General features: G+C 37.0%; 1 protein-coding gene across 2 annotated transcripts; it reads left to right on the top strand.

The window, feature by feature from the left end:
• Positions 1–1,601: 1,601 nt before the first annotated feature.
• Positions 1,602–27,711, top strand: tpst2.S (tyrosylprotein sulfotransferase 2 S homeolog). Of its 2 annotated transcripts, XR_005965059.1 has the most exons (8): positions 1,602–1,748; positions 13,200–13,288; positions 17,522–18,441; positions 21,236–21,434; positions 22,149–22,199; positions 23,699–23,744; positions 24,469–24,506; positions 26,295–27,711. XR_005965059.1 is itself a non-coding variant. In XM_018244046.2 (7 exons), exons 3-6 carry the CDS (start codon positions 17,588–17,590, stop codon positions 23,726–23,728), a joined length of 1,134 nt encoding a protein of 377 aa, XP_018099535.1. In that variant the 5' UTR covers positions 1,602–1,748; positions 13,200–13,288; positions 17,522–17,587; the 3' UTR covers positions 23,729–23,744; positions 26,295–27,711. The 2 variants fall into 2 exon arrangements, 1 of the variants encoding a protein (XP_018099535.1); XM_018244046.2 differs by lacking the exon at positions 24,469–24,506.

Genomic DNA, 27,711 nt, shown 5'->3' with positions numbered 1-27,711 from the left:
AAGCTGCAAGTCACAGTTTTACCAAGAGACCTGCTTATCTTAAATTGTAATAATTGCTTCTTTGCTTATCTTTAATTGTTACAAAAGTATCTATTCTGGGCTCTCTTTAGTTAGAAACGTTGTATCTTTTTCTGGCTGTTCAGCACAAGAGATCAAAGAGAGAGTGGGGACATTTCACTAACAAACACAGGACTGTGGGTTGAGCTGTCAAAATTGGGACTGTCCAGCGAAGAACGGGACATTTATGAGGTATGAAACGCCATTCCCTGTCACAATGATATAATGTGAAGGGGTTATTTACTAAAATCCAAGCATTTATCACTTTTTCTTAAAACCACTTTGAACAAACTCCTGTGCGCATTTTTACCCTAGTTATATCAAATTTACTAAAAAATATCTGTTATGGGAAAAGACTCAATAAAATCGTGAAAAAATCCGAATCGTATGATTTTTTTAACTTTTTTCAGATTATCAAATCAAATTAATCTGGTTATTGTGCGAAACCCAGCACAGATCATGACATCTATCAACTGTAAACAGGACATCTGCCATTGACTTCAACATGATCTCCCCAGGTTTGAGATGGAATACTTTTTCTTGCCCTAGTTTGAAACCATTTTGATTATTACCACTGTGGGAAAGTAAAAGAACCCACAAACTATTGGTCCCTTCCACTCCTTGTAACCTCCTAAATGTAACAATCATAATGTGGAAACAGATCCGCACACACACAAGATTATGCAGTCATGGAGTTCTCGTGTGTGTGTGCAGATCTGTTTCCAAACGGTTGTTGTTGCTAAGGCATCCCTCCCAACTGTCCCGTTTTTAGAGGGACAGTCCCTCTTTTGACAGCTCATCCTGCAGATCCTCATTTGTACTGGAAAGTCCCATTTTTCTTTTTCTGAACAGCCAGAAAAAGAAACAAATTTTCAAACTTAATTGGCTTTTGGCAGAGAGCCCAGAACAGCCACAACAGAAGATTAGATACATTTGTAACAGTTCAAATGTATCTAGATAAGCAAATAAGTAATTACAACAATATAAGATCCCTTGGGAAAAGTTAGACTCGCAGCTTAAAGGGTAATAACTGGAAAAAAAAAAAACAGAAATATGTTCAAACGTTTATAACCTGCAAAATTTTGTAAAATGAACATGGTAATTAGGGGGTGTGGCCACAAAAATGGGTGTGGTCTAACAAATGTCACCACTTTTTTGTCCCTCTTTTTATTTCCAAAATTGATTATTATTTAATAATTGAATTACAGGTGTGCTGTGGAATTATTCCATTCTTTGTGAAAGAAATACAGCTCTTGTTTGTTTGCACCAAAGTCACAAGAAAGACTTTTATTCTGTTTCAGATTCCATATAAACAATTTGCTTTTTGGTCAAAATTAGGAGACGAGGCCATGCTTTGAAACCACCACAAACTCTGAAAAAAATGGGGCTAAATCAGAGTAAAAAAAAGAAAACTGTGCCAGCAAAACTAACACGTGTTAGCTGCTCGGGCTAGTGTGACACTCATAAACTTTCTCTTTGCTCGTCACACCCCCCAAAGGCGGCTACGTGCTGCGTCACTGCGCTTATATACGTGCAGCGTGACGTCACCGTGTCATTAGCTCTCCGGCAGGAATCAGGGAGCTGTGCTGCTGGACTTTACCGGCGCTGCGGGACTTTTAAACAGCGATCAGGCGCTGCGGGCTGTATTAAGAAAATCGCCAGTGCCCCGGGACGAGCAGGACTGATGGGCGGTATGCATTAACGTTACTTGCTACTATATTAGTTCAGCTTGAGATGTGCCACGCAGATAGAACACACACAGACTCCAATGAGATTAAACTGCAGATAGAAATACCATTTGTGAAATGTCGGCTATTTACATGACATTGGTTCTGGCGTGTGATTGGCATAAATCAGGCTTGATCGAGCAATGATGCTGCACATAAACTATCCTGTAGGGTTCTCTTCCAGACTTATGTCATATATAGATATATATCTTGCTGCTGCCCAAAGCTTTTTACATCCATACCTTACCATACAAGGAGATTCTAATTAAAAATGGCATAAGGTTCACCTCCCAGAAATGAAGAACTTTGTAAACATAAAATCTGTACTGTTTCTGGTTCCTACACTCCCCTCCTCTCAGCATCTGTCTCTCTACACTACAGTCTCTCTTCCTGCAGGAGTCAGAGTCAGATTTTGATTGACTGTTCTGCCCAATGCATCTTTTTGGAAACCCCCCTATTGCAGAAAAAATATTTATAAGAGCTAACTTTTACAAAATACAGTAGAACCCCCATTTTAAGTCCCCTGATTTTAAGTTTTCCCTCATTTTACATTGTTTATTTGTGGTCCCTTCTGTATGTTATGCTTTATACATTTCCCTGATTTTACATTTTCCTGGATTTTACAACAATTTTTTCTGGTCCCCTGAAAAACGTAAAATGGGGGTTCTACTGTAACTGATTTTCTTTTCATAAGTTGTATTGAATTATTATTTTATATTTAGAAAGTTTCTTATTGCCATGAATTGAAGCTTATATTCCATTTTCATGATGGTCGGCCTTTAATTCTTAATCAAATCTTGAATCATAAAGCTGGCTTGTGTTTTAAAGGAGAAGGAAGCTCTTCTTGCACTTGTGGTGTCAAATGTTAAGCACCCCCAAACAGGGCAGCCACCAGGGGGGGACAGGGGGGGAGAGTTGTAGGGGGCCCCAGCCACTCCACACTTACTTGATTAGCCGGGCCCCCCATCTTTCTGAGAGCTGTTGACTTTGGGAAGGCATGGACGTTTAAGGGGCCCTGGCTACCAATTTTCTCATATTGGGGGGGCCCTTGTCCACCAATTTTTTTTTCTCATGTGGGGTCCTAGCCACCAATATTTTTTAATGGGGGGGCCCTGTCCACCAATATCTTTTTATATTTATTAACATGTGGGAACCCTAGCCACCAATATTTTACGGTGTGTTGGGGGGCGAACCTGTGGGGTGGGGTTCATGGTGGGTGCAGCCCAGGGGGCCCAGGAAATTTTGTCGTATGGGGTCCTGCGATTTCTGATGGCGGTCCTGTCCCCAAGTGATTGTATTGACTTATCTGAAACCCCGGGCCGGTGCTCCTATCAGCAGAAAACTGCACGGGCCAGGGTTAAACCAGTGAGCACCACGGAGTGATCCTCTTCCGTCTTACTTCACGCGGCTGCACATGCACAGTATAGCGAAAAGCCAAACTTTAACTAAAGAGTCGGCTGTTGTTCTACTGTGCATGCGTCTGCCCCGGGAAATTTGAAGAAAGAAGAAGCTGGAAGAGAAGAGTTCCATGGTGCTTACTGGTATAACCCCGGGCCGATGCAGTTTTCTGCTGATAGGAGCACCGACCTGGAGTTTCAGGTAAGTAAATACAATCACTTGGGGGGGGCTGCCTAAAATTTGTCACCCCAAGTGCAAGACGACTTTCCTTCACCTTTAAGTAGGTCCCAATATAATACACGTTTTTATATCCAGTTAATTTTTTATACTACACTGCATACTGAAAAGCTGTTGTTTTTTTGCAACCGTTTCCATTTAGCAAAATATGAGATGACTTGTGTGGTGAACACTTTAGTGCCTATCTCTGCATGGAATCACTCATAATTGTTTGTGTGTATCCTATGCAGAGCTGCACCCACTGGGAAGGGGAAAATATATGAATAAAAAGCACAATTGATATCAGGCCTGCTTATAATGAGACTAAATCATATCTTGCATTGAAATGCATTGCATAGCACTTAGAGTGTAAGCTCTTGGAAATTAACCTTACAACTTTCTTAGCTTTACATGTTTTTTATCACCATATGTCCACCATATTCTGTTTCTCCCAAGCGGTGCCTTGTGGCTGTGTATAATTTGAAATTTTAAGGGAAGCGTACATATGTAAAGACAAAGGGCATATATCCAGGCTGTTTTTTTTACCAAAAATAGTGAATTTTAGCTTCATTATCTTTTAAAATACCAAAGCACAAGCATGCATGACATTGTGGGAAATAATCTTGGCTGAAAGACAGCTGACGTTTGCTACATTGTTTTACTAAGGAAAGAAAAAAAGATACAAATACTGTTGTTACATTTCCAAATAAATTTAAAGAATATATACCTAAAAGTTGTGCAAAATTCTGTTTTCATATGTTAAAGGAGAAGGAAAGGTATTTTTAATTGGGGTGTCAAAAGGTAAGCACACCCAAGTGACCACATGTACTTACCTGAAACCCCGGCTCAGTGCACCTATTAGGAGAAAACTGCACTTGTCCGGGATTCTTGCAGCGAGCACCACAGTGCAATTTCCGAATAAATTTAAAGAATAAATACTGAAAAGTTGCTTAGAATTCTGTTTTCATATGTTAAAGGCGAAGGAAAGGTCTTTATACTTGGGGTGCCAAAAGTTAGGCACCCCCTAGTTACATAGTTACATAGTTAAATTGGGTTGAAAAAAGACAAAGTCCATCAAGTTCAACCCCTCCAAATGAAAACCCAGCATCCATACACACACCCCTCCCTACTTTTAATTAAAAAGTTATCGCAAGTACTTACCTGAAACCCCGACTCAGTGCACCTATTAGGAGAAAACTGCACTTGCCCGGGATTCTTTCAGCGAGCACCACAGAGCAATCATCTTCTGGCATCTTCTCTTTTCTCACGGCTGTGCATGCACAGTATCACAAAAAGCCCAACTTTAATGAAAAAGTTGGGTATTTTGGCTGCCCTAAGATATTTAAAGAAAAAACAAGCCGGAAGATGATCGCTCCATGGTGTTTGCTGGAAGAGACCCGGGCCGGTGCAGTTTTCTCCTAATAGGTGCATCGGCCTGGGATTTTAGGTAAGTACATGCAATCACTTGGGGGTGCCTAACTTTTGGCACCCCAAGTAAAAATACCTTTAATGGACATTTCAGTTTTGGTGCTACATATTGTTTAATGGGATTATTTTTTTTAAAAAATTATTAGCTTTAAAACAAGGTGCTTCACAAGACTGAACAATGCTTTAAAGTTTGGAGCAGAGGTACTGCGAGGGCAAGGTGCAAAGGGCAACTAACCATAAACAATAAATGTATTTTTGGATGTTGCAGCTTGCTCCCCCCATATAGAAGTGTCTGTCTTTGCATGTGGTGCTGCGTACTGGAGGGGCAGCTCATGGAAGGAGTAAGAGGGATGCAAAGAGCAAAAAGCCTGCTTAGGATTGATTTTCAATCTGGCACAGAGCTTAGTTTGCATTTACAATGGGAAAGGGCATAAGTGTGTACTTTATGGGAGGAAAGCTCCTGCTCCCAAAAATTTTGGATAATGTATTCCATAGCTATACATGGTTTTCAATTTAGGTTGAGCTATTGCTCCCACAATCCCACAACTGTTAAAACTGTGTTAAAAGACAAAGGGAATGTTTGTGTTTGAATCAATGTGCTATGACTGAATATTTTTTTTCTCACAAACTAGCTTTTAAGATTTTACTATCCAAACAGCACCCTGGCAGTCTTTTGTACAAGAGTGACATCAGGCAAGCTTTTATGATCTACACACAAAATAGTCTTTGTGACATGTTTGTAAGTAAGCAATAGAGACTAAACTAGAACAAAACCTCACAAATGGTTATATATATGGTGATTCCATGGCCAATATCTGGGCTGTAACTAGGGGTAGGCAGAAGAGGCATCTGCTCTCATCCCCACCCCTCCTCCATCGCGTTTCTCCTTCCCTCCGCACGTGAGGGGTCGCAGTGGCAGGCTGGGTTGCTTTGAGCACCCGGTCTGCCTGGCCCGGCCCTGGGCAATATGATAAAATGTGATAGAAATTATACATTTTAGTGCCATTTCTACCTCTTTTCTGGGTGTGCAGTGTATTAGCGCCACCGTCTAGTGCATCATATACGAATACAAAGACTGATACGAATACAAAGACATATCAGTTTATATATTCAGGTAAATAATATTACCAGAACAGATTCTTAGTTAACGATCAGAACCGTTAATACTGTATGTTGTACTTAACAAATTATATCAGCAGAAGATTTGGATATTGGTCAGCTCGTCAATTAGGCTTGCAGGAAAAATTTGATCGGGGGCTGTTGAAAGCACCCGAACATCAGCCACAGTTTTGTGCTTAATCATCAGATACAGGTAGAATTTCATTGTTTCTACCTGTATATCTGAAGATTCAGCTCTACACATGGGTATTGAAAGGTCTTTTCCAGAAAAGATCGTAAGATCGTAACGTCTTAAGGGACCTATTTGTGAAAGCTTACAATCTAAGAGGGAGAGAAGTGGGACATACAGTAAAGGTATTCAATATATTGTTGGTTAGAATAGCAATGGTAAGTGCATAGTGGAATATGGAAAATCAGTAGTTTTGCGTGTGTAGGAAGGGGAAGGCAAGGGAAGGTCGCAGAGGGCAGAGGGGTTTAAAGTGATCATTTGAAAACCTTAAAGTTCTGTGAGTGTCTAATGAGATGGAAGAGTACTTCAAACCCTTTTTTTTTTAAACTGGCTGCTCAAAACCCTTTCTATTTAAACTGCCTTTGCTGAATGCATCATTCATCAGTCCAGAGCTATTTTATTAAGGGGCAGATTTATCAAAATGTGAGATTAGAACCCATCACAAAAAAACTAATTTACTTTCTACTCCTTCCTATTTTAAGAATCATATGTGTCAATGGAGTTGCCCATTTGATAAATATGCTTTTAAAAATCCCATAGGAATGAAAGAATGTGAGTTTTTGTGTGGCGAGTTCTAAATTCACACTTTGATAAATATGCCCCTAAATGTCAGTGTAACACTGCTGATATAATTAAAACCAAGCAATTGCAACTGCTCATATCATTAAAAATGATATCAATTGCAAAAGTGTGCATAAAAGTACATTTACCTCATGTTTGAGGCTTTAGAGCTACTCTAAAATATGAGTGTTTTAAACAGTATTTACACTACTTTTCACTGATGGGCATTTTAAAGGGTCGTGTAACAAAATTATTTGTAAACGTGCCTTAAACCAGTTGTAGTAGTTAGGGGACCAGTAAATTCCAATGGCTTAAATAGCTTTAACTTTCAAATTAATTGTCCATGGAAATGTATTCATGAGAAACTGTCTCATAGCACAGCACTGTACATGCAATAATATAATTAATATCGGTGGAATATTGCATAAGAGCATTATTCAGTATTTATAGGTGCAGCTGTAAAATATGATCAGTTTATTATGTAGATCAAGGTGAAGACTATACATCTGATGGATGCCTTCAGTGCATCAAATAGCCACCCATAATATAAGTTGCATTTGCTATAATTAAAACCATACTTTTAGGGCTAGTCCACACGGGGAGATAGCGACGCGTTTGCGGTCGCGGCGACAAAGCGACGCGACCGGCGCAGGCGACAGTTTTGTATGGGCGCCTATGTAAAAACGCCTGTGCTAACCACACGAGGCGATGCGCTTTTCAACAGTCGCCTGAAAAAGCCTCGCGAGGCATTTTCATGCGACTGTTGAAAAGCGCATCGCCTCGTGTGGTTAGCACAGGCGTTTTTACATAGGCGCCCATACAAAAGTGTCGCCTGCGCCGGTCGCGGCGACTGTCGCGGCGCTTTGACGCCGCGACCGCAAACGCGTCGCTATCTCCCCGTGTGGACTAGCCCTAAGAGCTAACCTTGATGTCCAAACCACATTTTTTACATTGATGAAACGCACATAACAATAGTGAGAATATGATGTTGTGATAATAGTGGTCTCTGAATACTGCTGAAATACTTTGGCTATTCATCTGCTGCATTTGGAATTTGCGTTTGGATGCTCTTAGAGTACAAAGTGTTGGCAAACCAGTTTGAGGGGTTATGTATCTATATAGAATAGGAATTAGAAGATACAGCTGTACAGTTGCTGCCACCATGAAGAAGGCAACAGCGCGGGCGGATCTTAAACTTACGGTACCATGAGAAGCAAGTTGCTTACCCTCCTGCGTGCCTGCAGCAGTCAAATGGGGGAGATCAAACACTACTCAGCAGCTTTACTCCTGCTCTTCACCCACCCAGCACTGGTGTTCATAGCATTTCTATGCTAAACAGTGATCTCTTAGGCTGTTCGGCTCTTTCAACATCTCAAATTAAATAGTCGGACAAAGGCATACTCATGGGTATAACTTATTCTCATAATCGCACCCTAATCGGCCATAAGCCTGGGTCACCCTAAAACTTGGGGGGGGGGGAGTTAAGATTTCAGTACCTAAAGGCTGGGGCTGGTGCAAGGGGTTTGAAGACTTCTTTCCTTTATGTTTTACTGATGTTAAACTTTATTGTTATAATAAAGTGAAGGCCCTTCAGCAAGCCCTACAAGCTATTTTTTGTTTTTCCTTACAAACACTTATTTTGTGAGACTTGGTTATGTGCAGGAAAGCAAATATTTTGTTTTTTTTTAATGTGAAACACTGCTTAGGAAATGTTTGTATTTGGTTGCTTAATGGTTCCACTTCTGGTCCTTAATTTGTGCCTTTTAAGTATTCTGCTGAAATGCTGCATTTTCCCACAATCTGACCAAACAAGTGTGTGAATCGGAGACGTGCTGGAATGCTTTTCTGCATTGCTAAGAATGGAGGTACAGCTTCACTGTATTGAAAAAGAATCTCTGTTTATAATACACACCCTGTAAACACTTGTGAGCAGGATCCTCCTTTTTAATTCTGGAACCCTTATTTGTTAAATTGTTTGTTAAATTATTGTAAAGCTCTGTGTAACTTGCTTAAAACATTTCAAGGTTTTCCTTGTCATTGGTATGTCCGTTCAAATCCGTTTTAGCTTTGTTGGTTGTAATGGTATAACACTTTTTAGACCCGCCTATTGTATCCTAAAAGTATGCAAACTTATTAACATTATTTCAAGATATTGCTCTATTGTAAAGAGAAAAAAACATTTATAGTTCATTTTATATACAGAAGTATAAACTCTTCTTTCCTACTATGCTTGCCTTACAGAAGCTATGTTTCTGTCAAAATCTAAATATTCCTCAGGTGCAAGTGGGCATTTTCTGCACCTTTTGGAGGAAACTCCAAAAGGTTCTGCTATTTATGTGTGCATTCATAGTACTGTAATCCTCCTTTCAGTTCCCAGTTTGTGTGCATTTTCTGGCCTAAAACATGGCATATGACTGTATCCTCAGTGTTAGCGGGAAGGTAAAAGCCACAGGAACTGTTAATGGCAGCAGTCTTGGCAAAGACATCCACGTTTTAGGATCTCCAAAGCCTGTGCTGAGTAAGGATATGTTGCTATTATGTATAAGTCCATCTGCTAGGTACAATTAAAATCACTAAGGGTTTTTTTTAATTGTCAGCCTCCTCTGAGGGAGAACAACAGCAGTTAGAGTGATTTTCTATTGTGGGATGTGTCCTGTTGAATAAGAGACACACAGTGCTATGGCGCATCAAAGTGTCACTAAGTATCATAGGCATATTAATGTCTGTATTTTTTGCTGATAATCACCTCTTGGCACAATTGATACTAAAGGGCAGTTAATAACTACACTCTATGAGACTAGCTCCTTCTATGACTGTTCATTAAATGAAAAAGAGTAATGTGAGCCCCTTCCTTTACTAATGGTAAGTAACCACTACCAATATACTGCCTGACTTAAAACCAGAGGTGTAAGAAGCAGACCCTGCTGCTGGGAAACCTGTGATGCACTGGCTCATAAGCATCCTCAATGTGGTATATGTTTATGGAAATTGCCTTATTCACAAAGTTTAGGACAAAGTGAGGGCTCTAAAATGAGAAGGAAAAGTTAAAATTAAGTAAGCTTTATCAGAAAGGTCTATATGAATACACTAGTAAACCCTCAAAGTAATGCGCTCTGAGTCCTCTGTCAAAAGAAACCCCATATTTCTCTCCTTCTATTGTGTACACTGGGCTTCTTCCAGGATTTGGGCTTGAGCATGCTCAGTTTGCACCTCTGCCCTTCCCTCCTCCCCTCCCTGCTGTAATCTGAGTTAAGAACTATGAACGAACAGGGAGAGACTCAGGCAGGAAGTGATGTCACTGCAAGCTAATATGGCAGCTGCTACCCTTAACAAACCGATACAGTGTCTAGAGCTGTTTATTCAGGTATAGAAAAGCATTTAGAAATTGCGTTCTAGCTTGCACTATTGTGGCTAATCTATTAGCAATTAACTGCCTCGGTAGCTTTCCTTCTCCTTTAAGTAGCTCCTAGTTAGACCACAGTGTCAAACATTCTTACTTATTGACAGGAATACTTCTAACTGTCTTGTTGTACATTATTTGGTTTGGGGCCCCCTAACAAAACAGATCAAAACTTTTATATTTTAGTTATAATTCCATGAATATGTAGAAATGAAAGTTTTCAGTGCAATAATTAACATCGAGGGTTGACTTCCAGGAGTGTATAGCTAATGAGCATTGAAAATTTTGCATCAAACTTCGTTAATTATAAGGTGAAAAACCCCTTTAGGTTGTTTACATAGCAAACAAATCATTTTCTTTGTAAAATAACTCATCAGTTACCTTACAAATCATTCCAGAAACTGTATTGAAACCGACATGTTACACAACTTCCTCTGGTTAATTTTGTGGCTAAAAACATACACCAGAAGAAATGCAAGGCTTTGCAAAAAGACACTAGCAAGAAAACCTAGCATTGTGCTTGCTACTTTTTTTATAGTTTGGATCCCATTTGTTCTTCGTTGAAAAATTCTGTAGAGCAACAGCTTCAATTAACCAGAGGTCCAGTAAACTGGCCAACTAAAGGATTATGTCCCCTGCAAGTGTGAGCACTTGCTTTTTTGGGCTTTTAAAATTCATGCACTCCAGTATACATATATACAGATTATATACACATGCATATTAATCTTTTAAATAGAAACAAAGCAAATTAATACTGAAGCAACGGATAGTTTATATCAAATTAAGTGCCATATTATAGAATCATGTGATCTAACATGTATGGTTTGTTTGTGTGCACCGTGATTACTAGGATCCCAGGAGGGGGCCCTTGTTTTTTTAAATGGCAATTTTCTATTTATATATGATTACCCAGTGGCACATACTTTAAAAAAGTATATTATTATTATGAAAATGGTTTATTTACACAAAGCAGGGTTTTACATATCAGCTGTTTAATGCAATGTATTTTTATAGAGACCTACATTGTTCGGGGGCATAGTTTTTCTTTGTTTGGAACCTCAGTCTCAGATTGGCTCCCTCAAGTGAGTGCCAATAAACTGCATAGCCTATTCCAAGATTGTCCTGTTTATTAATCGACAAAGGTTTCTACCTTAACACTATATATATTGAACCTTACCATGAGAGTGAAGTAGACACCACTAAATGTTTATGAAAATGCTCTGGGACGCCATATATCTGCAATGTGAGCCCATCCCTGTTGGGAGTATCAGACAGTGACTTCTTGCAAATTTTAAAATGGCCCATACACATTGAGATCCATTTATTTGGTGAGATCTCTGTCTGGTTTGGCAACCCATGTAATGGGCCTAATTGGGCTGATCCGATCATTGTCCTAGGGCCAACATTTAGCTCATACAGTAAGGTGAGGAAACCCAATGGTCAAATATCTGGCAAATTTTAAAATGTAGTTGGGCAAGAACCACAAGTTGTGCATTTTCACATTGTAAAAAACTAAACCATTGGTTAGCTATATATGATGGGTTAAAACATAGGATATTTATATATGGTAGTAACCTTAATGGTGAACGCATATGGGATGCATTTTATTGACCCACAGCAAATGATTTTTTATATATATATATATATATATATATATATATATATATATATATATATATATATATATATATATATATATATATATATACTGTATGTAGTCTTGCTCTGCTGAAATACAGTAATGAAATCTTACATATTGAAATCATTAAACTTCCCTGGAACTACAAGTAGCCACTGTGTGTTTCACAGCTAAATAAAAGCAAATATATTTTTAGATATGGATAGTACGGACAAATTAGTTGTACAAATAACACTGTTTAGATGTAAACCTAAAGCTAACCATTTAAACAGTAGTGTTAACTAACTCGCTTGCTGCATTTTGCAACACAGTAACACATAATATATTCTATTTTCTTTCCAGTATTTTTAGAAACCGCAGCAGAAACACTTGCACAAACACACAAACCAACTCAGGTCATACAAAACATACAGCTGATGGGGAAGTATGTCTGCTTACGAATAATGATAAAGTGTTCATTTATTATTGCAAACACATTGTAAAGGGCAAAATGTTGCAAAGTGAATTTACAACAAGTCTGTATATCCTGCATATCCGGCGTCCAGGCGAGAAGTGGGCGGGAGGATGGGGATTGAAGTGCACTGGCCCCCTCTGAAGATTGTTTTTTGCAGGGGGGCACAGTGCACTCTAGTTACCCTGTTTATATTATTAAAACAAGGATTTTTAGCAAATGTATATTTTGCGGGAAATGTAACTTATGTTAAAAAATAACATTGATGGTTTATCCGGAAAACTGTTATCCATAAAGCTCTCTCATAAAATGATTTTAAACAAATAATTCTAATATTTGATTATGATTTCCCTTTTCTCTGTACAGGTATGGGACCTGTTATCCAGAATGCTTGGGACCTGGGGTTTTCTGGATAACAGATCTTTCCGTAATTTGAGTCTTCATACTTTGTTTACTAGAAAATCATGTAAACATGAAATAAACCCAATAGGCTGGTTTTGCCTCCAATAAGGATTAATTATATCTTAGTTGGGATCAAGTACAATGTACTGTTTTATTATTATTATTATTATTACGAGAAAAAGGAAATCATTTTTAAAAAGTCTACGGGAGACAGCCATTCTCTAATTGGAACTTTCTAGATAATGGATTTCTGGGTTAAAGGATCCCATACTTGTAGTAATAAAACAGTAAATTTTACTTGATCCTAACTCAGCTGCATTGGGTTTATTTAATGTTTAAATTGTTTTTTGCAGCCTGATATTATGGAGATTCCAATTTACGGAAAGATTCCTTATCCCGAAAACCCCAGGCCCAAAGCATTCCGTATAATAGATCCTCTTCCTGAGTGTATGGATAGATAAATATAAGGTGTATATAAAATGTGTATAGCAGTCATAAAATAATTTAACCAATTTGATGTAATTTTATAATACACTTTGCTCAAGTTTTTTTTTTATTTACTGTTTTTGCAGATTCATTTAAAATGAACCAAACAATGGACTGTAAATTCTCTGATGGCATCGCCTCCTTAGATCACCTGACCGATATTTGATCCTGAGAGGTAGTGTTGTCGTTACTTCTGTATACAGGAGCACTACACTTTTGTATGTCTGGCTATGACAAGAAAACACTAACAATTCACCTTCTATAAGTACATTAACCCAATACTCATTAATTACAAGAAGATAACATGGAAACTGGAATTATATCTTTTATTTTGTTACTATTGAGTACATTGGCTAAATGTCACTACTGTGTTAAGAAAAATAAAAAACATACTGGTTTATGCAATTCAAATGCCCGAGGGGTACTTTCCTTATCATTACATTAACTATACACAAAAACTAGCCCAAATGGCGAAGCAACAGATATAACATTTTCTGTTTCAATAGTTCACTGCACATACATGTCCTGAAAAGCTTCTTATCATATGACAGCATCTGTACATGTATGGGCTGCTTACTAAAAACTACTTCTTGCAAGTTCACTTCTTGCTTTATTCAAAGGTTGGTAAGTTTACTACAGGCATACTTTTCAACAATATTCATTTATGGAATGGTTTAGAATCTAGGATGACTAAGTAGTTGGCAGCTTTTCTGAATGTGATTTTTAGTGACAGGGCATATTAAGTTCTGTCCTTTTTCATGAGAACAAGGCATACAGATAATATGACATTAGCAGTGATTATGATGCGTTGTTAAGTGACCCAGTATCTAGTTTCTATTGTAAACCAGTAATAGAATTCATTTAGCTGGCTTTGTAACATTATCACATACAGGTGCAACACCGTAATCCTCCAAATATCTACTTTTAAGATGTTTTTAACTAGGAACAGTGAGTTTACTTATACACATATTCATTAAGGTTAAAAATTAGAATAAGGAGGTTCAGTCTATGCTGGGAATTTATTTCCATTTTCATTTTTTTTAAAGAACTAAATCTTGACAGAGAAGTAGGCTTGAAACATTGTACATTTTGTTTTGAGATTCAATACCAGCCCAAGGCAACCACAGCCCTTTAGCTGTGAATTCTAATCTGATCCAGTAGCTCCCCATCTTTGGCTGGTGCTCTGGGCTAATGTTAGTTACCTGAGCTTAAGGATCGACTCACAATATACTGTATATATAAAATATAAAAACACATAAGTAGAAATATAAATACAAGGCTCATTACTAATAAATTCAGATTCTCATTACACAGCAGCTCCGAGACTAGTACAACTTGTAACAGAATTTAATAATCTGCCTGTAGCATCAGCTTTTTTGATTTTACTTGTTGATTTACAACAACCACTAAGATGTACTAACAGCTGCCCAAAACACATTGAACATGTGCGTGCCACTGACACACCAATAAAATCCAAGGTGACTCCCTGTGAACACCAGGATCATTACTGTGATAATGCAGTGCAGTAAGTTTAGTAACATACATCATTTATGCCTCCGGCAGATAATATTTGATTGACAGTTCAGATATTTAAACACCATTATAACAGCTATGGGTGTTTGAATGAAAAAACATAATTTTGTGTTTCATATTTAATTTGCAATGGAATTTCATTATGCAGCTTTTTATGTGTAAATGACAGGTCAGCTTTAAATGGACATCTGAAATGTAAAGGGTAAAAAATGTCTAAAACATACTACTACTTTATTTGATTCACATGTACAGATTGTTGTAGAAATTTCTCTTTGGGTTGCAAGGATCCAGGGATCTACACAGTGCAAGAAATTACAAAAACACATAAAAATGTCTGTTTTTTGTTATTTTGTGAACCAAAAAGAGAAAAGAATTGAAACGAATTAAAAGTCCTTTCAGCTTTAATGTTCTAGCCTAACTAATTTATACTAGTGTATTTTGTTGCTTTAGTTTTTTTCCACTCTTATTGCCAGAGTGCTGATTTGTTGCCTATAATCTCAGAGATTATGATTAATTTTATATCCACCAATACATTGCCAAGATCTTTAATTATATTTAATTAATTGCACTATTACTGTGTTCTTTGGTTTTATGTGTACAAATTCTATGGAACCATTTAAAGATAGAGGACTAGTGAACCTTTAATGTTTGGCTTCAGTTGCCTTTAGTTCCAGTGAGCAGATTGTTTTGCCGCTGCAGGGTTAAATAATTTCACTTAACAAGTGAAAAGGTATCATTTGTGCCCTCCGTCTATATATTATTTGAATTTTGTATATTGAGACATCAGTTTTAAGAAGGGTGACCCTTGATCTGCCACCAGATTTCTCAAAAGGAAGAATGAGAGAAAAATGTAGAAATATACTGCCACCTGCTGTACTTTAGCTGTAACTTCATTTGTTAGCACTTGTATCAAACAAAGTCATGTACACTATATTAACTCATCAATTTACCATTTGTTAACAGAATGCACATTTATTGATATGGATTATTAAAATTTAATTTAGTAAATTAATTTGTAATGGACAGGAATAAACAAGCTTTGGCATACCAGTTTTTGCAGAATTAAATAGCTCCGCGTTTTTCTGCTAGTTCTGTTAATAAAGAAAATAGAATTATATACTTGAGCGTGGAGCCTGTGGGAGATGGTGTTCCCAGCACTTTCTGGATAACAGGTTTCCGGATAATGTCCCATGCTTATAAATACATATTTGAAGCCATTGATTGAGCAGTGTCTGATTTGGATTTAGCAGAGATAACCAGTAATAGGAGAAACTGGGATATTATATAAAATAAGAAAGATGCATTTAGGAACAGTGTACAGTATTGTTTAAAACATGGTATGAGGAGATAAAGGATATTAATGTACCAAAAGGAAAGGAATTATTACTAGTGATGGGCGAATTTATTCCAACTCTTTTAGTTGTTCTCATATGAGGAAATATGAGGCTCCATGTACATCTTTGTGTACATTTCACGTTATCATTTTCTAAAAATGTATTTACAGCAACACATTTTGCTTCAAAAACTAAAACAATATGCAATAAATATGAAATAATTATGTAGTATAGTGGAGACATTAATAGTAAAATGGCAGTTATCAAATGGCACACATTGGATGCCTTATCCAGAAAGGCCAGAATTGCAGGAAGCCCGTCTCCCATAGAGTCCATTATAAGCAAATAATTCTAATTGTTAATGACCTAATTGCTAATTACCTTTTTCTGTATAATAACATGGTACCTTGTACTTAAAGGAGAACTAAAACCTAAACTGGATATGGCTAAAAATGGCATATTTTATATACTGAACATATTGCACCAGCCTAAAGTTTCAGCTTCTCAATAGCCGCAATGATCAAGGACTTCAAACTTGTCTCAGAGGGTCACCATCTTGGAAAGTTGTTGAAAGCTGTTGAGAAGCTGTTGAGATGCTAAGGGGACGTTGCAAATTATCAAGCAGAAAATGAAGTTGGCCTGTAATATAAGATGATGCTACAGGGCTGATTATTAAATTCTGATGCTAATTGCACTGGTTTCTGTGCTGCCATGTAGTAATTATCTGAATTGATTACTAATCAGCCTTATATTGTTACATTTACATTGCACAGAGCATGTGCAGTGAATCCACAGAAAAGAAGATGGGGAGCTACTGGGGCACCTTTGGAGACACCGATCTTCCCTGCTAAACGGTTGGTTACCCTTGGGTAGTACAGAAGCCCAAAACATAATGGATAACATGTCTAGCCTACATCTTTAGTTAAGCTTTACTTCTCCTTGGGTTTATTTAATGTTTAAGGTTTGGAGATTACAGTAATATTCCTTATCTGGAAAACCCCAAGTCACAGGGATAAGAGATCCTATACATGTGGTAGCCATTCTTTAATTGTGTGTCAAAGTAAAATTGTGTTCTACTGGAGAGGGGGAGATTTTGTTTGGGAAAATGAGCTTGGAAGGTAGATATGATACATACCCTAGCATTTCCTCCCCAACTAAAAAGAAGAGACATGAATGTCACATTAGCTTAGCAGAGTAGCAGTTCACTTTTCTTTTGTTCCACTGTTATTTGTAAACTGACATATGAGACATATCAACATCTTAAATCTGGCTATGGTGGCCACCTTTACCTAGTAGGCGGAGGTATACTAATGAGGTTTAATTTGGAGAAATAAGTTACATGTTTATATAAAGTTATCCTTTTTTAATGCTGATCATTAAATTGGCCAAAGAGTCCAATTTCCCATGTTTAATACTACTGACTCTTTCAGACAAAAAATGAATGTTATGCTAATTTGGCCTTTGAAGGCTATGGGAATGTCTTTTAATTGTAACTTTATCTTTGTGATACATTTTAATAACTAGTTGTTTCTTTACTGCAGGCTGAGTATTGTCGAATAGTTACTAAGGGTTAAAAAGGACTGGATGTTTGCCCCGAATGTGGACCAATGAGAATGCGGTTCACGGTGAGAAAGGTGCTCTTCATTATGTCCTCTATTATATTGGTGGCATTAGCAGTGCACCTTGGGCAGCAAATGCTAGAATGCCAACAAATTCTTGATGGAAGTTATGGCAAAAGAAACCGAGGTGTTATGAAGCCAGAGAATGAAGAATTAGTCATGGTGGACTCCAATAATATAGAATACCGATACAGCAAGGACATGCCACTCATATTTATAGGAGGAGTGCCACGGAGTGGTACAACATTAATGAGAGCGATGCTCGATGCCCATCCTGATGTCCGCTGTGGCGAAGAGACTCGTATTATTCCCCGGATTTTAGCAATGCGGCAAGCATGGTCGAAATCTGGCAGTGAAAAAATGCGCCTTGATGAAGCTGGCGTGACGGACCATGTGATGGACTCAGCTGTCCAAGCATTTATTTTAGAAATTATAGCCAAGCACGGTGAACCCGCCAAATTGTTATGTAACAAGGACCCGTTTACTTTAAAATCATCTGTTTATCTTTCAAGATTGTTTCCAAATTCCAAATTTCTCTTAATGATACGTGATGGGCGTGCCTCTGTACATTCCATGATAACAAGGAAGATAACAATAGCAGGCTTTGATTTAAACAGTTACAGAGACTGCCTCACCAAGTGGAACAAGGCAATAGATATAATGTATGCCCAGTGCTTGGAAATTGGCGAGCAAAAGTGCCTTCCAGTCCGGTATGAACAGTTAGTTCTTCACCCTAAACAAACCATGCGTTCAATCATTGAATTCTTGGGTATTCCGTGGAATGATGCAGTTCTGCATCACGAGGAGCTGATAGGAAAACCTGGAGGAGTGTCACTTTCAAAGTGAGTATTAGAACGAGCCAATGGGGTGTGTGGTAGAATCAGGTTTATAATCTTATTCTTTATGCTCTTGATTTAAATTAAAATATATACATTCAGCACAAGGGCCACTGCTTGATATAGCACTGAGAAGGGATCAATGGTTTCCTTAAATACCTTACTATATGTGCTATTCAAAAGCACAGTTCTGAGCAAAATCAAAAACAAAATCTGTTCATATATTCCTTGTATGTTAAATATTTATTTTGAGAATCAGCCCCATTAGGGTCAGCTTTATAGGTCTGCCCCTGTTCCTATGTGTGCTCTTCCTACACTAACATATAGGGGGTTATTTATTAAAGTCCAAATGCCTAAAACTTGAAAAATTCGAGGTTTTTTTTTTTTTTTTTTACTATAAAATCAGGATTTTTAGTGGGAAAAAAAACTCAAATATTTCGGGCTTTATGATACCCCGAAGATGGAAAAAGTCAGAAAATGTGTTGATAAATAACAGGAAATAACCTGTGCAGATTTGGTCAGAATAAATTTCAGCAAATAATGGGATCAATTTGGATTTTGATAAATAACCTCCATACAGTCATTGCATGGAAAGACTAGTGGAAATATGAATTTATGCAATGAATATGCTGTTTGCTGCTTTCATTGGTTTCATTGGATTTTTAGCAATTTTATTACATTCTGCATTGTGGTTTTTACTTGTTTTGGTCCATAAAAAGGTGGTGCAGTATTTCTGTTTTGATTTCTCTACATGGCACATAGTTAACTAGGAATATTGGGCATCAAACTGTTCAGAAGCATTCATATTTGCAATGTTATATTGTACTTAGCATGACCAATAAGAGCATGTAAAATGCAAGCTTTAAGATGATTTTTAGAATTTCATACAAACTGCTAACTTTTGCAAAGCTTTGCAGTTTAACATAGAAAGAGGTAGAGTAGAAAAACACATTAACTATGTATTTTTATATACACATTTACACATTTTTAATTTAGTAACTTTCTTTCCTATTCTTTATAGGTATTATTTTGACTGTAACGGCCTACTATAAATGTGTACACCGAAGGCAGGCTAATCTATTTTTTGACAAGTATACCTGCTAAAGCTTTAGATTTTAGGCCGGGTTTAGTTATTTTTTTAACTTTCTATTCATCATTGCAACAATGTACTTTGGTACCTTAACCACTAGATGTCATACTTTGCATACATTTTTTCATCTGAGCTACATCTTGCTACAGGGTACAAATATGTTACTTTCTTCTAATCTTTTACTGTCAATTATTTTGCAAGAGTGGATTATCTATTCTGCCGTACACTAAAAAACTTAATCATTTGTATTCAGTTATATACTTATATTTAATTTCTCTCAACAAATCTGTCTTTTTAAGCAGATACATTGTTTGCATTCATAAAACATTTTATCCAATGGCTTTATTGGCAAGGGTAACATAATACGCTCAACTGTTTAGATATCTCCATACCAGTAGTATAATCTGATGGCATATGGCCATAAGCAACTAAATTGCTTCGGTTTACTCCTATCCCATGCTGCAAAGTAAAAAACAAAAACTGCATTATTCAGAAATCAGCACCAATGGTACAGGGGTTCCTTCCTCAAGTCTACTTCACACTGATTTAACCTGCTTTGTCCATAGAGCACAGCAAAAAGGTGTCATTCGGTAGAGGGACACCTCTCTCTATATAATGTACAAAAGCCATGAATACCCTGGAAATTATATAGTGAATTAAGTACCCCCTCTTGTAAAATATAAGGATATTATAAGTTATCCTTATAAACAGCGAGTTCTGATGTCATCAGTTATAAATGGTGAGTTCTGACATCAGAACTCACCGTTTATATAGTCAATAAAGTACCCCCAGTTGCAAAATATGAGGATATTAGAAGTTACCTCGGAGTTTCATGACCATATAAAAACACGAGGCCGAAAGCCGAGTGTTTTTATACAGGTCATGGAACTCCGAGGTAACGTCTAATATCCTCATATTTTGCAACAGGGGGTACTTTATTTATTATAAAGGTATAGAATCCCTTATCCAGAAACCCGATATCCAGAAAGCTCCGAATTACAGAATGGCTGTCTCCCATAGACTCCATTTTATCCAAATAATCCAAATTTTTAAAAAATTATTTCCTTTTTCCTCTGTAATAATAAAACAGTAGATTGTACTTGATCCCAACTAAGATATAATTAATCCTTATTGGAAGCAAAACCAGACTATTGGGTTTATATAATGTTTAAATGAATTTCTAGTAGACTTAAGGCACGAAGACCCAAATTACGGAAAGATCCGTTATCTGGAAAACCCCAGGTCCCGAGCATTCTGGATAACAGGTTCCATACCTGTAATACACAAATTTCAGTGAGTCATGTGACAGAAATGACGTCAGAACTCACCGTTTATATTGTGAATAAAGTGCCCCCTCTTGTAAAATATAAGGATATTATAAGTTACCGAGGAGTTTCCTGACCATATAAAAACACAAGGCCGAAGGTCGAGTGTTTTTATACAGGTCATGGAACTCCGAGGTAACTTCTAATATCCTCATATTTTGCAACTGGGGGTACTTTATTGACTATATAAACGGTGAGTTCTGATGTCAGAACTCACCATTTATAACTGATGACATCAGAACTCGCTGTTTATAAGGATATAATTTTTTATATATATATATATATATATATATATATATATATATATATATATATATATATATATATATGATATTATATTTAATAAATGTGATCTCCTTTTTTAAACTTACCATATTACTTTCAGAACTGAGAAGTCAACAGACCAAGTAATGAAGCCAGTAAACCTTGAGGCTTTGACAAAGTGGGTTGGGAAATTACCAGCAGATATAGTAGATGATATGCCTCGTATTGCCCCCATGCTTGCAAGGCTTGGGTATGATCCTTTTGCAAACCCACCGAAGTATGGAAATCCAGATGCTATGGTGGTCAACAACACTCACAGAGTAAGTACATTAGGGTAGTATTTACTAATGTCCTCCTTCACATCACATCACATCAGCCCTGCAAGAGATGTATCTGCAGTTAGCACTGTGTAGGATATTCACAAATGTGCAAATACACCCATTCTCTGATTAGTCTATTGCAATTGCTGACTGGATGTCATGAGCTAGGACATCAAGGTGGAAAAGTACTTCAGAAGGTTTTTGTATACCCTGTTCCCTACAGCAGCTGTATGGCATGAAAATGCTGAGAAAAATTTATGAGCAAGACGTTTCTACAAACTTATCTGTTTTGTACTTTTATTTGGGAGCAGTCATAATGCAATTTGTAGGCTTTTTCCCCACTAATTCATGCTACTGCTTGTTACCAAACCACAGTACATGCTTTAGATGCTTACACCATGTTCAACATTTAATGATCGCACAGTAAGTACTAGGCTGCAAAAGGTTACTGTTATTATTACCATTTATTTATATAGCGCTGACATATTTACAGCACTTGTGACTTTGCAATGAGTCTACAGATTCCTATAGTCGGGTTGGTGGGTATTCTTTACAGAAGGAAACCTTTACTATGAATAAGGATAAATTATATGAATGGATAAATGAATATTTTCTGTTAATATTCATAATTGTGGTAATAGTATTCATGAGAAATGTTTTTTAATCAACCACCAAGAAAATGATCTAATGCATTATTTTTGCCTTTTCTTATAGGTTTTGAAGGGAGATTTTAAAACCCCTAGCAGTTTGAAAGGATATATGAAGGTCAGACCTTTGGTTTTCAATATAAAGATCCTAATATTAAGATTTGTTATGTTATGTGATTACCATAGCAGCCCTGTGACAATAAAGCCAATGCTTTATTGATGAACACAGAGGCCCATTTATCAAAGGTCAAATTTCGCATTCATGTACGTTTTTTAAAAACTTTAATACTCCTAATTCGACTGGGAGGTTATTCAAGAAAAAATTATCATGGCTAATATTTGATTGAATGGTTCCGACCCGAAAGTTCGATTCGAATTCGATTTGTACAATCAAATTTTTCTCCCGAAAACAAAACTCAAATGTCGTGATGGCAATTAACATCTCCAAATGGCTCAATGGACATCTGCCATTGACTTGTACATGAACTCCGCAGGTTTTAGATGGCGAATATTCGAATTAGGACTGTTTCCATGGTCGAGCTGTGATACATCTCACATTGGAATTTATATTTGAATAGGGGGATTAAAATTTTAAAACTTGAGAATTCGAATTGACTATTCGACGCTTGATACATTTGCCCCAAAGGGTATAGAGTAGCTGTTTGTCATTGAGCTGTGGTATCTCTGGGCTCATACAGCAACACTATGACATAAACTAACCCCACTGATGGAGATTAGTTTAAGGCATTATTTAAATGTAAGTGATACTGAGAAAAGGACAAGGGCCGCATAAGTATAGCAGATCTGCAGTAGAAGCTGGTGTCATTTTTATGCATTAGCAACAGTATCAAACATGCTTATTCTCATACAGCTTGGAAAGCTTTTAAGTTTACTTTTTGTATGTTACGTGGTGATTGGTGCATATGGAGACTAGACTCCTGCTATGCAAAAGCAGTTGTTATGTACTATATATATAAAAACATTTTTTGGGCCCTGACAAACAGGGTGTGCTTTATTGTCTATGGGAAATCTCCTCCCCTGCAGATAATAAAGCACCTGAATATACCTGCCTGGAATTGCTGTGTAGTGCATTACATGTATCAATTCCAGTGGATGTAGGTGGGCAGGTATTTTCAGGTGTTTTATCACCTGCAGATTTTTTGCTGGCAACAATGCATCCCATTTGTCATGGCCTTTATTGTCCGTTAAGTAGACCCGATAAATTCCTCAGTGACATTATACTTCATTTACATAATTAATTTCATTAAAGCAGCTTGCATTGTAAGGTCCCTATCGAATACATACTATGGATAATATCAAATGTATACTATGGATAATATTATAAGAAGCCATTGCTGTATGTGTTTGGAATGTAGATAGGAACCTGCAAAACTGTGGTGGAAACATAAAAACTCCTTGCAGACAGTGCCCTATCTAGAATCATATCTAGTCATTATATGCGGTGTTCTGTTAGAATACAGATCTTTACTGAAGATGAACTACTCCTTTTAATTATATTCTGCCGTGATGATTTAAGCTTATTCAGTTCATTATGCTGTCATAACATGTAAAGCTGAATCAGGCTTCTATCAACATCTATCCTTTTCCCCCCTCCAGGTTCATCAAAATAACTCTTCAAACTGGTGATGTTACTGCAATTCAGGTATAATGAAGTATCACTTCAACTTCTACAGGAAATGTAACTAACATGTCCATTGTAAAGCCTAACTAAAGAAGTAGGCTAGAAATGTTATACGTTATGTTTTGGACTTTTGTAACAACCCAAGGCAACCAAACCCCTTTAGTAGGGAAGATCTGTGTTTCCAAAGTTGCTCCTGTAGCTCCCCATCTTCTTTTCTGCTTATTCACTGCACATGCTCTGTGCTGCTGTCACTTACTGAGCTTAGGGACTGGCACACAATATACTGAATATCATATACATAGTTACATAGTTAAGTCGGGTTGAAAATAGACAAAGTCCATCAAGTTCAACCCCTCCAAATGAAAACCCAGCATCCATACACACACCCCTCCCTACTTTCACATAAATTCTATATACCCATATCTATACTAACTATAGAGCTTAGTATCACAATAGCCTTTAATATTATGTCTGTCCAAAAAACCATCCAAGCCATTCGTAAAGGCAATAACTGAATCAGCCATCACAACATCACCCAGCAATGCATTCTACAACCTCACTGTCCTCTCTGTGAAGAACCACCTACTTAATTCAAATGAAAGTTCTTTTATTCTAGTCCGAAGGGGTGGCCTCTGGTACGGTGATCCTCTTTATGGGTAAAAAGGTCCCCTGCTATTTGTCTATAATGTCCTCTAATGTACTTGTAAAGTGTAATCATGTCCCCTCACAAGCGCCTTTTTTCCAGAGAAAATAACCCCAACCTTGACAGTCTACCCTCACAATGTAAGTCTTCCATCCTTCTAACAAGTTTAGTTGCACTTCTCTGCACTCTCTCCAGCTCATTTATTCACTGGAGTCCAAAACTGCATTGCATGCTCCAGATGAGGCCTCACCAGGGACCTATAAAGAGGCATAATTATGTTTTATCCCTTGAGTTAATGCCCTTTTTTTATATCACAATATAAGGCTGATTAGTAAAAAATTCTGATTATTGGTACATGGCAGCTCAGAAACCAACACAATTATCATCATAATTAATAATCAGCCCTGTAGCATCAGAAAACTCATTATCTGAGCATGTGCCTGTCACAGGCATTCCTGACAGTATCCAGGATGGGAAACTCTTGTGACATTTTTAAAGGCCTGGATCATTACTACTATAAGTAAGTTCAGTATACAAAAGATGGCATTTCTAGCCATATTCATTTTTAGGATTTAGTTCTCCTTTAAAAGGCTAAAAAAATAAAAATAAGTGTTAAATTATTTGCAAAATATTTTAACAATGCAGTTGTGGTCTGTATACAGAATTATCATATCCCAGTAAAAGTAAAGAACTTTTTACTATACAAAGTCAAGGTTGCACAAATGCTAGAATATAGTGTGTAATGTATGTGCAGATATATTTCAGCTAAAGTTTTGATCAGTGGGAAAACTGTTGGTAATCCTTTCCATAAGCACAAAGCAGATTTTATAGCATCCTTTAAAATTTCATGCAGTCATATGCAGTTTTTTAAGAGATTTTATGGGACAGATACATTTATCAAGTTTGCTTGCGACTCCAGAATCTCCAGCCTGCTGCCCTGTAACTTTAGAAGTCCCCATCCCCTTTATTTGGCTTAAAGAAACCATAATACCAAAAATTAAAGTGTTTACAGGAATGGCAATGTAATATATTGTTGCCCCGCACTGGTAAAACTAGTGTCTTCAGAAACTATACAATAATTTATACAACCAAGCTGCTGCTGTGTAGCCATGGGGGCAGCCATTCAAAGCTGAAAAATTAGAAAAGGCACAGGATACACACCAGATAACAGATAAGCTCTGTAGTATACAATGGGATTCTTCAGAACTTATCTGTTATCTACTGTTGCTTGAATGGCTGCCCCCATGGCTACACAGCAGGTGGTTTATATAAATTCTAGTTGTGTTTCTGAAGCAAACACACCCGTTTTACCAGTGCAGAGCAACACTACATTATATTTTAATTACTTTGATACACTTTAGTTTAGAACACTTTCATTTTTTGAAGTTACTTTTCCTTTAAGTTAAAGCTTCAGATGGGTATGCCTGGGGGGAATATAGAACCTACATTGAATTTGTTTGCTACTTTAATACCCCAGACCAGAACTAGTCTTACCTTGTACATGCACAGTAAGTTAAACTTTTTGATTGTAGTCTATTGCAAATGTTCTATTCTAAGTCTGAGTGAGGGATTCCTAGGATGTACCAGTAAGATAGTAATACAGCGTTGCTTTAAAAAAAAATTCCTAGCCTGGTGCATTTTCCTTGAAGAATTCTTTCCTTGTCTTTAGAAAAAAGACCCATGGCAAGGGCTTGAACTGCATAAGATAATTTAATTGGATAGAGTTTGGTGTCTCACAAAATCTCCCTTCAACTGCATGAAAATATTATGTAATGCTATTAAATCTGATTGTCCGTGCTGTAATTTAAAAGTTTTCCAGAGCAGTGCCACACTCCCATCTTTAGTAGCACTCCCAGTGAATTCCACTTTCCTTTTGTTTGTTTGTATTAAAGCTTATTTTATAATTATGAATGTATTTTATATTTCAGAGAGTGAATTGTTTTTCCTTTAGAAGAAACAAGAACCCTACTTAAAGTTTTCAAAGGAAACAAAATATCCAAGCATATTGCTTGTCAAATGTTGCCAAAATGTGACTGCCCAGAGCGAATGTATTTGCACTTGTTTGTACGCTGGAATCTTTCCAATCTCACAGTAACAATGGATGTCTCCAGCTTCTCTGAATTTACTGTGAAAACGAAGTTATCTGTGGATCTTTTTACCTGCTATTGAATTTGGAAACCGTGTGACCAAGCTTTTTTATTGAATTCTAAATATTTTTACACCATGTACAAAACACTAGGACCCTCATTGCTTTTGCATATTCACAGAAGGACAAACAAACCACCTTTTAAGCCCTCTTTTTAATATAATCTTAAAGTAAGTGTCAGCTTTTTAAACTGGTGTCTCCCATGTAATTTTCCAGTGTTTACTATTAAAATGTACATTATAAACTGGCAGTGGAGTTACCCTCACCTGAGAGGTTATACAGCTTTACAAAAACAACGGTATAGAGAAATAGGTTGAATGAAGTACGACATTATTACTTCTCAACAGAAGGAAAATATATACATTGTGGTTGTTATTCAGTTATGTAGCAGAATCCTTCCCTTCAAGAAAAGGAGTCTGGTATTAGGTTCCCCTTAAAAAAAAAAAGCAAAAATGGCATAATAATTCAGTGTTCTAATTAAATCCTGGCCTGTATCTTGGAGGTTGACAAAAGTGTTGCTACCATGTTGCTTGTTTTGGTCACATTTAATTGATCTTAATAGTACAGCAATGACAAAAGTAATTTATCAGAGAGGAAAGAGTAAGGGATAATTAACAATGGTAGATTGTGTTGTTTTCCCCTTGACCAAATCCCCAACATAAAAAAAATCTGAAATTGCCCTCCATTGCTCACAATGAAAATTGCTTGAAAGCATTGGTCATGCCCCAGTAGAGACACATTGTACAGGTGCATTGATTTTGGATTTTGGAGAACTGCCTTTTCACCCTTATTTAGCTCCATAATATATAATTTTGGCACCCATTCTACAGAAGGTCCTACTGATTCGTGTAGTGAAAAAAAAACAATATTATATCAAACCCCCAGTGTTGTGCAAGTAACACCTTACAGTAAATGTTGCATAACATGTTTCTCTATATTTTAATATATTTCTAAAGGCTGCATTATATAAGCAGATTGATGAAAGGTTCTTTGACCGCAGTAACTTGGTGATGGCAAAAAATGTTTGTGTATCAAAACAATGCAAAATAAACTGTGCAGACCATTGCCATGAAAGTGTTAATTCATTCCCTTCTATCCAGTTCATGTAATTTGCAATGCTTTATTTAAGAGTTTAAAATATGATCAGTTCATGACCGTTTCATAACATTAATCTTAATAAAGTGATAACTCGCACTTGA

This window comes from Xenopus laevis, chromosome 1S (assembly GCF_017654675.1).
Source record: "Xenopus laevis strain J_2021 chromosome 1S, Xenopus_laevis_v10.1, whole genome shotgun sequence".
NCBI lineage: Eukaryota > Metazoa > Chordata > Amphibia > Anura > Pipidae > Xenopus > Xenopus laevis.
This window is presented reverse-complemented; position numbering and strand designations above follow the sequence as displayed.